The sequence below is a fragment of the Pseudophryne corroboree genome, chromosome 2, assembly GCF_028390025.1.
Source record: "Pseudophryne corroboree isolate aPseCor3 chromosome 2, aPseCor3.hap2, whole genome shotgun sequence".
Lineage (NCBI taxonomy): Eukaryota > Metazoa > Chordata > Amphibia > Anura > Myobatrachidae > Pseudophryne > Pseudophryne corroboree.
Window position 1 is genome coordinate 60,942,166 of NC_086445.1, and position 17,255 is coordinate 60,959,420.

At 45.4% G+C, this 17,255-nt stretch overlaps 1 protein-coding gene across 1 annotated transcript in view; it reads right to left on the reverse strand.

The window, feature by feature from the left end:
- SYTL2 (synaptotagmin like 2) overlaps window positions 1-17,255 on the reverse strand; it is a 194,809-nt gene that overhangs the window by 121,892 nt on the left and 55,662 nt on the right. The window contains exon 2 of the mRNA XM_063950649.1: window positions 12,504-12,903. Within this exon, the coding sequence (XP_063806719.1) occupies window positions 12,504-12,604 (101 nt within the window). The 5' untranslated portion in view covers window positions 12,605-12,903. The remainder of the gene's footprint in view (window positions 1-12,503; window positions 12,904-17,255) is intronic.

Sequence of the window (17,255 nt, forward strand, 5' to 3'; positions counted from 1 at the left end):
TAAAATCAACAATTACATTCGTTAATCATGGTGGAGATAAGGACACGTGGAGCTGAATGGATTAAGGTGAAAAAAAGGTAATATTTTAATAAAAATACATACAATGTATCAATAAAATTGATAATTAAATGAGAATTGTAATAAAATTACAGCAGATCAGAATCACCATGGAGCTGCCTTAGTTGTGCTATCCGTTTTTCTTAATTTGTGTGGACTAATACTGACAATATTGGAATTGGGTGACACCTGGATTTTTTATATGCTCAGTCCTGATGGCTGCAATGCCACATAAAATACCGCTGGAGGAGGGGGTTCTCTGGGTAGCGTCCCTTTAAGCGGGTAGAACCAAAACACTCTTGTATCCTCACCAGTATGCGGAGTCCTCAATGCTGAGTAGCAGGGCTGTGTTACCAGTTGGCAAGTTGTTCACCTGTACCTTTCGACGTGATTTGTAGAAGTCCACTAAAGATCCGGATGTAATAAGTGCAGCTCCCAGTTGATGAAGGTGATCCAAATTCAAAACATCTGACGCGTTTCGCTGCAGTACCTGCAGCTTTCTCTTTGAGAAAGCTGCAGGTACTGCAGCGAAACGCGTCAGATGTTTTGAATTTGGATCACCTTCATCAACTCTTTGAGAAAGCTGCAGGTACTGCAGCGAAACGCGTCAGATGTTTTGAATTTGGATCACCTTCATCAACTGGGAGCTGCACTTATTACATCCGGATCTTTAGTGGACTTCTACAAATCACGTCGAAAGGTACAGGTGAACAACTTGCCAACTGGTAACACAGCCCTGCTACTCAGCATTGAGGACTCCGCATACTGGTGAGGATACAAGAGTGTTTTGGTTCTACCCGCTTAAAGGGACGCTACCCAGAGAACCCCCTCCTCCAGCGGTATTTTATGTGGCATTGCAGCCATCAGGACTGAGCATATAAAAAATCCAGGTGTCACCCAATTCCAATATTGTCAGTATTAGTCCACACAAATTAAGAAAAACGGATAGCACAACTAAGGCAGCTCCATGGTGATTCTGATCTGCTGTAATTTTATTACAATTCTCATTTAATTATCAATTTTATTGATACATTGTATGTATTTTTATGAAAATATTACCTTTTTTTCACCTTAATCCATTCAGCTCCACGTGTCCTTATCTCCACCATGATTAACGAATGTAATTGTTGATTTTAAATTTACCACACAGCGCTGCTATTTTGTTTGTTGTTTATTATCCGCTGATGCATCTGAAGATGCGATCCGGACCATTTGTCCAGAAGATCCCACTGAAACGTTCTTGCATGGTATCTTCCGAATGGAATCGCTTCGTAAGAAGCCACCATTTTTCCCAGGACCCTCGTGCACTGATGCACTGACACCTGGCCTGGTTTTAGGAGATTCCTGACTAGCTCGGATAACTCCCTGGCCTTCTCCTCTGGGAGAAACACCTTTTTCTGGACTGTGTCCAGAATCATTCCTAGGAACAGGAGACGTGTCGTTGGAATCAGCTGCGATTTTGGAATATTTAGAATCCACCCGTGCTGACGTAACACTAACTGAGATAGTGCTACTCCGACTTCTAACTGTTCCCTGGACCTTGCCCTTATCAGGAGATCGTCCAAGTAAGGGATAATTAAAACGCCTTTTCTTCGAAGAAGAATCATCATTTCGGCCATTACCTTGGTAAAGACCCGAGGTGCCGTGGACAATCCAAACGGCAGCGTCTGAAACTGATAATGACAGTTTTGTACTACAAACCTGAGGTACCCTTGGTGAGAAGGGTAGATTGGGACGTGGAGATAAGCATCTTTGATGTCCAGAGACACCATATAGTCCCCTTCTTCCAGGTTTGCTATCACTGCTCTGAGTGACTCCATCTTGAATTTGAACCTCTTTATGTAAGTGTTCAAGGATTTTAGATTTAAAATTGGTCTCACCGAGCCGTCCGGCTTCGGTACCACAAACAGCGTGGAATAATACCCCTTTCCCTGTTGTAGGAGAGGTACCTTGATTATCACCTGCTGGGAATACAGCTTGTGAATGGCTTCCAAAACTGCCTCCCTGTCGGAGGGAGACTTTGGTAGAGCAGACTTCAGGAACCGGCGAGGGGGAGACGTCTCGAATTCCAGTTTGTACCCCTGTGATACTACCTGCAGAATCCAGGGGTCCACTTGCGAGTGAGCCCTCTGCGCGTTGAAATTTTTGAGACGGGCCCCCACCGTGTCCGAGTCCGCTTGTAAAGCCCCAGCGTCATGCTGAAGACTTGGCAGAAGCAGAGGAGGGCTTCTGCTCCTGGGAAGAGGCTGCCTGGTGCAGTCTTTTTCCTCTTCCTCTGCCCCGGGGCAGAAATGAGTGGCCTTTTGCCCGCCTGTACTTATGGGAACGAAAGGACTGAGTTTGAAAAGACGGTGTCTTTTTCTGCTGAGAGGTGACCTGGGGTAAAAAGGTGGACTTTCCGGCCGTTGCCGTGGCCACCAGGTCCGATAGACCGGCCCCAAATAACTCCTCCCCTTTAAACGGCAATACTTCCATATGTCGTTTGGAATCCGCATCCCCTGACCACTGTCGCGTCCATAACGCTCTTCTGGCAGAAATGGACATAGCACTCACTCTTGATGCCAGGGTGCAAATATCCCTCTGTGCATCACGCATATATAGTAATGCATCCTTCAAATGCTCTATAGCTAGTAATATACTGTCCCTATCCAGGGTATCAATATTTTCAGTCAGGGAATCCGACCACGCAACTCCAGCACTGCACATCCAGGCTGATGCGATTGCTGGTCGCAGTATAACACCAGTATGTGTGTATATACCCTTCAGGATATTTTCCAGCCTTCTATCCGCTGGTTCTTTGAGGGCGGCCGTATCAGGAGACGGTAACGCTACTTGTTTAGATAAACGTTTGAGCGCTTTATCTACTCTAGGGGGTGTTTCCCAACGCGCCCTAACCTCTGGCGGGAAAGGGTATAGTGCCAATAATTTATTAGAAATTAGCACTTTTTTATCGGGGGAAACCCACGCTTTATCACACACCTCATTTAATTCATCTGACTCAGGAAAAGCTACTGGTAGTTTTTTCACTCCCCACCTAATACCCTTCTTTGTGGTACTTGTAGTGTCAGAAATGTTCAATGCCTCCTTCATTGCCGTGATCATGTAACGTGTGGCCCTACTGGACATTACGTTTGTCTCCTCACCGTCGACACTGGACTCAGTATCCGTGTCTGGGTCTGTGTCGACCCACTGAGGTAACGGGCGTTTTATCGCCCCTGACGGTGTCTGAGACGCCTGGACAGGCACTAATTGATTTGTCGGCTGTCTCATGTCGTCAACAGTTTTTTGTAAAGTGCTGACATTGTCACGTAGTTCTTTAAATACAACCATCCAGTCAGGTGTCGACTCCCTAGGGGGTGACATCACTAATACAGGCAATTGCTCTGCTTCCACATCATTTTCCTCCTCATACATGTCGACACAATCGTACCGACACCCAGCACACACACAGGGAATGCTCTGATAGAGGACAGGACCCCACTAGCCCTTTGGGGAGACAGAGGGAGAGTTTGCCAGCACACACCAGAGCGCTATATATATATATATATATATATATATAGGGATAACCTTATATAAGTGTTACTCCCTTTTATAGCTGCTGTTTATAATTTAGCTGCCAATAGTGCCCCCCCTCTCTCGTTTTTACCCCGATTCTGTAGGGACTGCAGGGGAGAGTCAGGGAGCCGTCCTTCCAGCGGAACTGTGAGTGAAAATGGCGCTTGTGTGCTGAGGAGATAGGCTCCGCCCCTTCACGACGGCCTTATCTCCCGCTTTTTTCTGGAAAACTGGCAGGGGTTAAATACATCCATATAGCCCAGGAGCTATATGTGATGTATTTCTTTTGCCATCCTAAGGTATTTCTGTTTTTATTGCGTCTCAGGGCGCTCCCCCCCAGCGCCCTGCACCCTCAGTGACCGGAGTGTGAAGTGTGCTGAGAGCAATGGCGCACAGCTGCAGTGCTGTGCGCTACCTTAGTTGAAGACAGGAACGTCTTCTGCCGCCGATTTCACCGGACCTCTTCGTTCTTCTGGCTCTGTAAGGGGGCCGGCGGCGCGGCTCCGGGACCCATCCAGGCTGAACCTGTGATCGTCCCTCTGGAGCTAATGTCCAGTAGCCTAAGAAACCCAATCCACTCTGCACGCAGGTGAGTTCGTTTCTTCTCCCCTTAGTCCCACGATGCAGTGAGCCTGTTGCCAGCAGGACTCACTGAAAATAAAAAACCTAAAATAAACTTTTACTCTAAGCAGCTCAGGAGAGCCACCTAGCATGCACCCTTCTCGTTCGGGCACAAAAATCTAACTGAGGCTTGGAGGAGGGTCATAGGGGGAGGAGCCAGTGCACACCAGCTAGTTCAAGCTTTTACTTTTGTGCCCAGTCTCCTGCGGAGCCGCTATTCCCCATGGTCCTTACGGAGTCCCAGCATCCACTTAGGACGTTAGAGAAAAGGAGGAGAGGTATCTTTTTCAGATGTGCTGCTAGTAATCTGACAAATCAATATATCTCCATCTATGTGAAGATCTCTATATATGGGATACCAGAATTATTACAACGGAATTGTCATCCATTGTATGGTGATATAAATCTTTTTTTCATGGGTGAAACCACTATTGTTTTAAACTAAATTCACACATTGGCTATCCCTCATGCGCTTGTTTGGTGTGTATATTTCTATCTTAGTTACAGACAGTGCAATGGCATGAGAACCCGTAAATGACAAAGGCTGGAGGAGGGCCAGACAGCACAGCCCAGCAATGCTGCCCCCCCCCCCCCCCCCCTTCCTGCATTTGTATGGGTAAGCCTGTGCAATACATATAGCAGATGCACTTTTACCACCAACAATACCTGTTCCGTTATCAACACATCTGCCGGTACCCGGTTCACACCTGCACATATCTTCAGTGACTGGTCCAACCACGCGGTAAGCTAAGTGACGTGGGATTACAGTAGTTAGCATTGCTGGCTAGTAATAGGTTCATGGGTTGAATTCTAACCAGAGACCTATCTGTGTGGAATTTGTATATGTGTCCGGGGAAGGGGTTGTACTTGGACTGTACACCCTAATTCTAAACATAATGAGAGGTGCTACCATGTAGTTCCATATAAAAAAAAAAAAAAAAAAAAAAAGAGCCAAGCCCCCCCATATATTCTATAATGTGTACATGTGTACACTTAAAGGTGGAGACTCCTTCAGCTTGGATTAGCAAACCCTCCCACCTGCCCAAGGGTTTTTTTTTATTAGCATGGTTTTCTAACATTTGTAGATTGCATACTGGAAAAGGTGCTATGAATGGTAAATCCTAAATAAATGTATATAATTTGCAAGTTTTACATACGAGTTCGGGGCACAGGGCCCCTTGGGTTGGTGTGGCCGGGCTGCTATAGAGCATCATATTGTAACACTTAGGGTATATTCAATTGAAGTCGAAAGCTGCTATCTGTCGAAAACACGGCAGTTTTTAATTTTTTTAGGTCGGAAGGGGTTCCGACCTATTCAATCTAACCCCAAAATTCATTGATTTTTTTTGATCAATGAAATACCTTTTTTTTTTTTTATTACCTCTCAACTATGTAACACTCTCAACACGTAGCTGTTGCTTCTTACTAATAAACCCCTTTTAACATTCCACTCACTAGTGTGATGCCTTGGAGCGGTTGGCCGCTGGTGTGTGCTGGACTGGAGGTCTCTGGACCTGATCCTTAGGAATGTTGGGGACCCACCAGATTAGGTTACCAGGTTGGGGTTAGTGGGCCCATATTTTTGGCCAAAATTATGTTAAGCACCTCAATTGTACTCAATGTTATATTGCATAGTTTATTATATTTATTAGGATTAGCAGAGCGTGCACCTGCATTTTCTCTTTATTTTAATAAGTGGGTGTCCTCAGGGTGCTTCGATTTTAGATACTGTACAGATGCACACTATCAGAATCCATAGCCGGAAGCAATAAGGCTCAATAAAATGCAATGGAGGTCTAGGAGAATGCGAAATCGTGTACATTCTGCTGCAGAGAAACATTGAAGGGCGATAATTAATAGAGGCGTATTTTTAATTATCTGTTAAAAAGAGAGGACAACGTGTATGTGTTAGGTTAGGTTTTAACCAGTACTGTTTTGCAATGCACAAGCTCTTATAATGTTATATTATTGTTATTGTACATCAGGGAGATGAATAAAAGGTGCAATTCAGATGTCAGGATCCGTCTGCGGTGCAGAGACCAGGAAAGGTGAATAGAGGACGGAGGAGAAAACACTAAAAGCCTGGAGATATGTGCGGAAGTGGCGGAAATGTGCACTCTGCATTAGGCATTGGAAAAACTCAACAAGCTCTCGCCTCAATATTGTTGCTATGAAGTTTGGCGACCTCAGGAAACCCTGTACATTAACAATGACTATTATTTTAACTCACAGAGTGCCAAGTCGGTTTTCATATACTCCTAGGCTTGTTTGCTCTAGCCACAAAATGTGTATAAGCGTTCTCCTCACTTATACACAATGAAGGCAGCCACCGTGTGCGATACGGTTATCTTCTGCTAAATTAGTTGCATCAATTCATAAAGGAAAAAATAAATAAAATAAAATAAAATCACCTGTGGTGGGAGAAAGATGATCTGGGACCATGGGTTGTATGTAGGCCATGGGCCACCAAAACGTGAGTTCCGACAACACGAGAGACACCAGGTGTATAATGGCCCATGTAAATGTATATTTTGCATGCATGCACCACTCTCCTGGCCCGATGGCCTGATCCGGCATAAATGCCTGGCCGAGCAGCTTTTCTCGGCTGTATGGAATGCAGAGAGCAAGGTGCTGACCGAGAAGCTCCGCCGCCCGACATACAGAAAGAAGGGGACGTGCTAATAGGCCACGCCCCCATTAGTCGTAACTGTGCTTTTGTTATGCGTGCACTAGAATGCCGGGGGCATTTCAGGCCCCCAGTCCATCCCCGGGGACATCCTCCAACTCTTCCGGAGGAGACTGTTTAGAAGTTTGGATATGTCAGCATTCAGGGGGAGATTTATCAAATCTTGGAGTGAGATACCGATCAATCAATGAGCTCCTAGTTGTCATTTTATAGACTGTGCTAGATAAGGGATAGCAGCTAATGCATTGCTATGAATGCCCTCTACACTTTGGGGTATATTCAATTGAAGTCGAATCAATTCCGACATTCGTTTGTTGCAATGGATCCGACCTGGGCTATTCAATGCATTCTCAATTCGACTTTAAAAAAAAGTCGAATTGAGATGCGGGAGCTTAGACGGGGAGAACCGCGGGCAGACGGGGGAGAGCAGCACTACAGCAGCGGCTATATAGCCGCTGCAGTAGCGCTGCTCTCCCCCATCTGCCCGCGGCTCCCCCCCCCCCCCCCTCCGCATCACAGCCGCCGCTCACGGCAGCGTCCACCCGGCTCCAGCAAGCAAAATCTCGCTTGCTGGAGCTGGGTGGACGCTGCTGTGAGTGGCGGCTGTGATACATCCTCCGGAGCTGCTCTCCCCGTCTGGCTGCCTGCGGCTCTCCCCGGCTCTGCTCCCGCATCTCACTTCGACTTTTTTTTAAAGTCGAACTGAGATGGTCGAAAAGGGGGCCAAAACCTGTCAGTATTGGCCCCGTTTTCGACACAAGCATGCGGATCGGCAGCTATTCCGCCGATCCATGTGCTTTTCGACAAGTCGAATTCCTCGACATATCGAATAATTTGGGGTTAAATTGAATAGGTTGGAACCCCTTCCGACCTAAAAAAGTCGTAAACTGCCGTCTTTTCGACAGACGGCAGCTTTCGACTTCAATTGAATATACCCCTTTATCTTCTCACCTTCTCTCTATGAGATTTGATAAACCTCCTTTTGTATGAACATACCCAGTTTTGCAAGAGCACACGATTGCTATTATGAACAGAAAAAATATATGCTTTACAACTGTAGAAAATGTACCATCTGGGGGAAAATGAAGGGACTTTAATAATGGGATATATATAGGTGGTCACCTCAAAGTGGACACCTCACCTGCAGGCGGCGGAGGCAACATATTCAGCTAATCAATTGTCTAGTGATGTAGGGATTATAATAGGTGCGGGGAACGCCCACTGCCAGTATGGAGGCCCACTATTCTGTCATCAGCCCGCCCTATTTCTTACTAGCGAGACCCTTGTCTGGCCTGCCTGAACCCACTGAGCAAGTACCGAATATTGCTTACTGTAGGTGGGCGGGGTTTGAGTATAAGAATCATGGTAAGAGCCCCAACCCTCTTTCAGCAGGTAAGTGCTCTCTGGGATAACTGCTTGCTTTCTCCGGAGCCTCACTGATATTCTGGGAGACTAAGGGCAAGGTGTACTTACCTTGAAAATACCATGTTCTGAGTTTGTACCAAGCTAAGGAATGAGATACAGTCTGGAGCTTGGACCCGGTGGACCCGGTGACATAACCCAACAGAAGCCTATGGCCCTATGTTCTCATTTTAGCACCCACTTGCGGTGCCTACGTCATTCTGCGCATAAGTACGAGGCCTAGAAAGGCACTGCAAACTCCCAGAGGAAGGCCAGACCCGGCTGAGACACGTTGGAGGACATTGAGGAGAACTACAAACACCCAAGTGGTCAGCGGATAACAGAAGAAATCCGTAGCACCGGTGACGAATGTGCTGCTGCTACACAGCAGGATCGGAGAGTGAGCGCAGACGGACGGGCAGCGAGGAGGGTGAATGCAGGTGAGGTTCAGCTAGGTGACTGGTTGTTCTCGCTGTGGAATCCCGGACAGGTTCTACGGCGGTGAACCCCTTTCCCTAGACGCTTGATCAGGACAGCGCACAGAGCAGGCTCCCGGCTGGGTCCGAACCAGGACACACCGAGCGAGCAGGCCTTGGCCGCTGCTTACTGGTCAACTCAGAGCCCCTACAGATTCCCGGCGCGTACCTGCACCCGGACTCCTCACGAACACGGCCGCAACGGTAAGAACTCAGTTATCCACTGGACCGCCCACAGAGATACGGGACGCCGGTCTCGGTCACTTGTATTAAGAATTTAAGGACTCATTGATTTTAGCATCTCCAGGATTAAAGGACAGTACACAGGTATCCTACACGTTCACTCCAAAAGGGCACTTCAACCCACAGGAGGCTAAAAGAACTGTATAAACTTTGCTTTTTGAAAAAGGACTGTTTAGGGTTCATATAAGGAGATACAGCCGTATCTTATTGGCATTTAATAAATTAGTTGTTATTCTAATACATTAATTTATCCTACCTTTATTGACAAAAGCAAACACAATTATTACAGGCCGCTACTAGCAAGTCAAGACAATTTTAGTAAGGGTTTGAGCGCAGTTAGGTACTACACTGTATTTTGCATTGTGTATCTTTATTTCTTGAAAGGCCTGCACCCGGAAGTCCAGTGATCGCAAAGGACAGCTCTTATCTGGAAAGCGGTCCTTTGCGCATTTCTAGGTACAGTACTGTGAAAAAGTTTTAGGCAGGTGTGGAAAATATTCTGCAAAGTAAGAATGCTTTAAAAACAGAAGTGTTAATAGTTTATTTTTTTATAAAATTAAAAACCTTTCTGCTGAGTTCCTTTAAAAACTGTGTGCAGGTGTACCTACAAGAACTGATGCTGTTTTGAAGGCAAAGGGGGGGTCACACCAAATATTGATTTAATTTAGATTACTCTACTGTTCCGTTCACTTTGCATTTTGGCCTGGAGTCAGCTTCAGTCGATTAAGTGCTGAAATCGTTATTTGGCGATTTCTGCGCATGTGTGCACATGGCTGCACGCACACACAAGTACTTAACTTGCGATCGCAGTCTAAGTGCCAGCGGGGGGGGGCAGTGATGGGGCGGGGTCGCTGCATTTTGTGGGAGTTGATGCAGCATTGGGGGGCACGGTCCGGACAACAGTGCAGTGGCTGCATGACGTCTCACATGGCCGCTACGACCCAATACATGGCGGCTCGGCGGCTTCCTGCGCAGCTAGGCTGTGAAGGCAGTGGGGCTACCCTAAAGATGCGAGCGCTTCGCTGTTTAGCAGAGTGCTCGCATATTAGCGGGGAGAGGACCTGGCATAAGGTGCGGCCTTGCGCTGTGCTAGGCGGCCCCCTGAATGCTAGCGGAAGGAGTTGTAGTTTTGCGAATTGTCGTAAAACTATAAGTCATGCTGAATTAGGCCTCCTGTTAATTGATAAAAATAAACTATGAACACTTGTAGTTTCGAAAGCATTCTTACTTTGCAGCAATTTTTTCCCCACACCTGCCTAAAACTTTTGCACAGTACTGTACCAATCAGCTTCTCATTTATCTAGACAATTTACAATATAAAATAACAGAAATTGATTTGTTTGCTATGGTCAACTTTTCCACGGTATCTCTCCCCAAGGTTTGCTACATATCCAGCCACAAAAAAATTACGGCGGACTATAGTCAAACAAGGGTCACACATGTGCAGCAAGTTCCGAACCATGATATAAATAGAGCACGATCAAGTTTTACCTCAAAAATATAACATTTCTGACTGTGGGGTTTATGTATCACAGTCTGGAGAGAGATAAAGTACCAACCAATCAGCTCCTGTCTGTCATTTTTCAAACACAGCCTGTACATTGCAATTAGGAGCAGACTGGCTGTACTTTATGTAGATGCAAAAAATTATATATCAAGTATATAATGTGAGGTGCCAAAATGAGTGGTTTTTCCTAGCCGCTATAAATGGAGAAAGTCAATCTCCAGAACAAATGAAACAAATAAAAGTGAATTACAGCGCTAATACAACTGATGCTAATGATATATAAATTTATTCATTAAAACAGACTGATAATCAAATATATATAAAAAATTGTAAAAATTGCTCATAGACCAATTTATGGACATATAATAGACTCCTCAGCAATGACCTTATCTAGGCAAAAGTCCATATGATATTGTTTGGACAGCAGGTCTAATTTTTCACAAGGACCAGTTTGATTAGTTACCCATCAGGTGTTCCAATGCATGGATCCGGATCAAGGTCTTTATCTGTAGAGTGGATTCTGGTTTACAGTTCGTTTTTATTTGACACTTTAATGTCCAGCACACTGTGTTCCGTTTAAAAGTGAATCCTGGAAAATTTTCCTTACTTAGACCAAGTTGGATTTGGGATCCTGGTTCACAAATAGCATGAAGATGGGTGGTCCTGGGTGGAGAGCCTGATGGAGCTGTCTTGAGTCACGTCCAATGGTCAGGAGCAGTGTTCCCTTACGCGTTTCGCCGCTCCAGGCAGCTTTCTCAAAGGGATTACCCTTTGAGAAAGCTGCCTGGAGCGGCAAAACGCGTAAGGGAACACTGCTCCTGACCATTGGACGTGACTCAAGACAGCTCCATCAGGCTCTCCACCCAGGACCACCCATCTTCATGCTATTTGTGAACCAGGATCCCGAATCCAACTTGGTCTAAGTAAGGAAAATTTTCCAGGATTCACTTTTAAACGGAACACAGTGTGCTGGACATTAAAGTGTCAAATAAAAACGAACTGTAAACCAGAATCCACTCTACAGATAAAGACCTTGATCCGGATCCATGCATTGGAACACCTGATGGGTAACTAATCAAACTGGTCCTTGTAAAAAATTAGACCTGCTGTCCAAACAATATCATATTGACTTTTGCCTAGATAAGGTCATTGCTGAGGAGTCTATTATATGTCCATAAATTGGTCTATGAGCAATTTTTAAAATTTTTTATATATATTTGATTATCAGTCTGTTTTAATGAATAAATTTATATATCATTAGCATCAGTTGTATTAGCGCTGTAATTCACTTTTATTTGGCTGTACTTTATATCTGTCCACGTTTTGAAACATCCCCCTGTAAGCATGACATGTAATCTATGTTATGTACATCCCTCCCTACAATGATATGTGGAGAGCGACACAGCCACGATAGGTACCATCAGTGCTGTGTACTTATTTGTTTCTTAATACAAGAGCTTAAATCTACTCCTAAATGTATGATGCAACGGACCTAGTGTAGAAGACAGCAGGGTTTTACCTTAAGCACATCTTCTCAACCTCCTTCCTTACCAGAAGACCAGCAGCCCTAGTAGCTAGGTGCTTGTACGGGCACAGCAAGAAACAGCTTATGTCCAGATATATAATATATACTGTTCAGAAAGGTTATGGCATGCATTAAATAAACGTGACAGTGTTGGGGACACAGATATCCAAGACTGAAAGTCTTCCACTACAGTCTGCGTCTCATAGAAAAACAAAACTGGTTGTTCTGTTGTACATGGATAAAACAATCCATCACTTGCTGTCACCCTACCGTAGAAAAGTCTCGGCCCCTTGGAATAAACAGGGCTTAGGTGTTATTAATTAAGACAATATTTAGCTCTTCTTGAACATAAGCCTAAAGAAAGCAATAGGTTTAGTAAAATTCTGCGCCCACAAGTTCTACATTATATTTTACTTAAAAATAATCTCTTACCGAACGCGCTCCTCTTCTGCCTTCTTCAGCTGAGCGTCTCTTTGCAGGACTTGCAGGATAGCCTCCTGCTCGGCTTCCGTTAAAAAGCCAAGATCAATCATTTTGTCTTTTACAAGAATCAATAGCAGTTATCGTATAAAACAGAGCAGGTCGCTCAGCAATGTACTCCGGCAGACGGGCTCTCACAGGAGGGGGGCTGACGTCTCAGCGCGGTGGAGCTCCGGTGCCTTCCACACTTTGGGCTTGTTGGCAGAATAACTGTGCATTACTTTTGGTCAGCAGAAACTCAGCAAGACTCCACGTTCCACGTTATTACGGTCACATGCTAACACTGTCTGCTTCCAGGCGTTGCAGAGGACGGAATTGTTCAGCTGGGGACCGACACACCGGGAAACATCACCTAGGGTGAAAGGGAGATAATCAGTGATAGGATTATTTAACCATACATTGCTGCAAATCAAAACAGTTTATTTGGTAGATCCAAGTCAGTGACTTAGGGTTTGACATGTTTATATATATGGCAACAACCGGTCAACAACTTTAAAAGTTCTGTAAAATGATTAAACAGAGCATTTATAGCAGTTCAATTGTCTTTACATCATGTAACAAATATTTCCTTCTCAGCTTAGCTTCAGTATTGCGCAATAGTTGCTCTCATTCCATTTATTTATAGTTTATGCGGAACTCTTTTACTTGTACTTAAGTTTTTGACTCTCTCAGATATACAGACAACACAAACTCATACAGGGAATATACTACAGTAGTACATGACTGACATAGCTCAAGTCAAATGCCCTGAAGAAAATAAGATTCTGCCACACGTTTACATTGAATGCTATATGCATGTATCATGCACAATTTCATGGTGTTTTTGCTGTTCACCCTGAATTAGGGGAAGGTTATTTAACACGCTATAACACCGGTTCGGTTCTAAAAAAAATTAATTAAAATAATACAGGTAAATCTAGGCTTTCAGTTCCAGCGTATATCTGTGTTTCAACGAGCTAGCCCAGGCATGCAAGCACGCACATACCTACTGGCCGGTAAAGCAGTAAACGCTTATTGCCCCAGGATATTTTGCAGCAATACAGAAATGTAAAAACAAAAAACAAAAAAAATAAAAACAAATAGCCTAATCCAGTTCCCTAAACCAAGTTATTGCACACAGGTCAGCACCTCTTGTGCTGCTACCTTGTCATGGGAAGTGTGGCATATTATATAGACAGCATAATGTCGGCAAATTCAGAATGGATATTTCACATGTCGGCATTGTAATTATAGACCGTCGACATGTCAACAATGAGATTTTACCTAAATGTACGCCTAAACTTGATCATATTCTCACAACATTGACATTCTTACAGTGTGTACATTAGGTCAGTGTCGACATTGGGAATGACGACAGGTTGAATGTCAACATTATGGTCTTGACATCCTGAATGTGAATATAATGACCACATACCGTCCTAGAGATGTGTGTTTATTCTGACACCTCAGCGTGAACAAGTTAGGGAATTTTATTGCATGAGAGCAGTAGAGAGGAACATTCCAGTAAACAGAAAACAAACAGCTTTCACCGGTGTTTGAAAAACTTGCCCCCAGCACTCTGTAAATGCAGAAATCAAGTGCTCCCATTTTGGAGCTGGGTAAATTGGACAGCTTTGCAGTCCCTGCAGAAACCTTTGTGGGCTGCGGCTGCTGTCAGAAATGGAGGGCCTTAGCAGGGGGGATCTGGTCAGGAACCAGACGGCAGGGATCCGGTCAGTCAAAATACAGACACTGCTCGGCATCCCAAATGAGATCACAATCCCGGAGCAGACATCTGTGACAGCCGGAGAGGTAAGCCACGGAGGGTGGGCGCTAGGTTTAGGCTTCGGTAAGGGAGGGTTAAGCAAACTTACCCAACCCCTGACCGGATTCTAACCTTTGGGATGCCACAGTCAGTATTCTGACCGCCGCCACTTTAGCCCCGACCCCATAGCAGATATAAGATCTCTGCTTCAGTCTCTCTATGGAACATTGGGGTGATACTTAATATTTGCAAGTACTGAATAATGTGTATATATAAATAATTATAATAAATCTACAGGTTACCATGAAGCACAACTGAGGTTCTTAGCACAATTTTGGCCAAAAATGCAGGCCCTCATCAGGTTGGTCCCTAACATCCCTAATAAGGACATATTATATAAATGTGTTCACATCTTATATATCATAGTGCCCATTGTAATATGTAGACAGCAAATGCAAGGACCCATACTAATAAAAACCCTTAGTATGAGTCCTGGCATTTGCTGTTAGGGGCCCACCTGATGAGGTCACCATGATATGGTAGGTGGGTCTGCATGTTTGGCCAAAATTGAGCTAAGAACCTCAATTTTACTCCATGTTAAACTGAAGAATTTATTATAATTTAGATCAGCGTCCTCAGGACCACTGGCTGGCTGGACCGGGGGGCAGTGTGGCATGTGCCCCTTGGGCGGTAACTACATTCAACACTTTTGGGCTAGCACCCAACTGACCCATTGCTGCTTGATGCGGCTATCCTATAGGACACAGACACTGCCAATCGGGTTAAAGTGGAGGCAGAGCAGAGCAATGCACATGTATTCAGCACAGCTACAGTTTTCCCTCACGTCATAAGTAAGTATGCCTCCGCCCCTCAGCGTGTGTGGATCAGCAGGCTGTGTATATATAGATAGAGGAGTTGTCAGCGGCACTCAGGAATAAAGAGAAAAATGACAGCCACTTCACAGCCCTTGTCTTTATTCCTGAGTGCCACCGTCAAAACTCCACTACATGGTAGTTGTACTACATTTACGGAGGGCAACGGGGATCGTTATTAATGAAGTGAGTGCCGGATGTTTTTATATAATATTAATTTTATCCTTATCCTCACCTCTTCACTTGGTCTTTCCCAGTAGACCACCTCACCCTCCCATGTGACGGGAGATCACTGGATCTGGTTTTCACTCACTGCTGCAATATTTCTCCAATTCCCCTTTTTCCCTCTCTGACCACCACCTGCTCTCTTTCAACTTATCTTTCTCCGCTTCCCCATCTCTCCCTCCTAAGGCTACCATCACTAAGCGTATCATTGAGGCTATTGACACCTCCCACCTACCCTCCCTGTTCGACTTACTTCTCTCTCCTATTCTCTCTCTCTCTCATGCCCTGAACCAGCCACATCTCTATACAATGCATCTCTTACTTCTGCCCTTGACTGTCGATCCACCAACCACTATTCACCCTCACAGATCAACACCTCAACCCTGGCACACCAAATGCACCAGATATCCTCAAAAATGCTCACGTAGGTACTGCTGAGCGACAGTGGAGGAAATCACGCTCTAAGGCAGACTTCCTCCATTTTAAATGTATGCTCTCATCCTTCAGTGCTGCCCTTTCCCTCGCTAAACAATCAATCATACTTCAAAATTCTCATCTTTACCCAGTCTTCCAACACCCGCACCTCTGCCACTGTGAACTCCCTCCTCTGTCCACTACCACCTCCTCTCCCATCCTCATTGTCTGCTCTTGACTTTGCCACTTATTTTACATCCAAGATTGACTCCATAAGTCAGGAAATCACATCCCACCAGACCAATCAGCCACCACCCATCCCTTGCCACCTCTCCCCTTCCATCTCACCAACTCTGACATCTTTCTCCCATGTATCTGGTGAGGAAGTCATGACCCTCATCTGTTCCTCCCCCACCACCACCTCCCCACTTGACCCTATCCCCTCCCCCGCTACCTCTCTCCTTCTGCCTGTTCCCATCTTGGCCACCTTCTCAATCTCTCCCTCTCATCAGGCACTGTCCTCTCTGCCTTCAAGCATGTTCTTGTCTCCCTTGTTCTTAAAAAACCTACCCTTGATCCAAACACCCTCTCCAACTAACAACCCATCTCTCTCCTCCCTTTTGCTTCCAATCTCCTTGAGTGTATTGTCTATAACTGCCTCTCTTTCCTCCCACTCACTGCTGGACCCATTCCAGTCTGGTTTCTGCTCTTTCCACTCCACTGAAACTGCCCTCACAAAAGTCTGCAATGACCTCCATGTAGCCAAATCTAAGGACACCTACTCTCTGCTTATTCTTCTTGACCTCTCTGCTGCTTTTGACACTGTGGACCACCCTCTCCTTCTGCAAATCCTTCACTCTCTTGGTCTGCGTGATACAGCCCTCTACTGGCTGTCCTCCTACCTCTCTGATCGTTCCTTCTCCGTCTCCTCTCATAACACTACCTCCCCCCTACTTCCACTAACGGTGTCCCCCAAGGTTCTGTTCTTGGTCCTCTCCTTTTCTCTCTCTATACATCCTCTTTAGGTGAACTCATTAGTTCTTTTAACTTCCAATATCACCTCTATCCTGATGACACTCAAATCTACCTTTCCTCCCCTGAGCTCTCCTCACTTGTACCTCCAACTGTCTATCTGCTGCTATCTCTTCTTGGATGTCCCAGCGCTTCCTTAAACTCAACATGTCCAAGACTGAGCTGATCATCTTCCCTCCCTCCCGCACAACCTCACCTCCCACAATCTCATTATCCATTGATAATACTACTTAAGGGGGGTACTGACGGGGGAAGATGTGTACTGAGCGATCTTAACACAGACCGCTCAGCACACATCTTTCCCCCCGCTTAGCACAGCGCGATGTGCTGAGCGAGGGGGGGACAAACGGGGGGGGGGGCGCTCACTTCACACAGCGGTGAAGTGAGCGACCCGCTAGATTGAGCCTGCATGCAGGC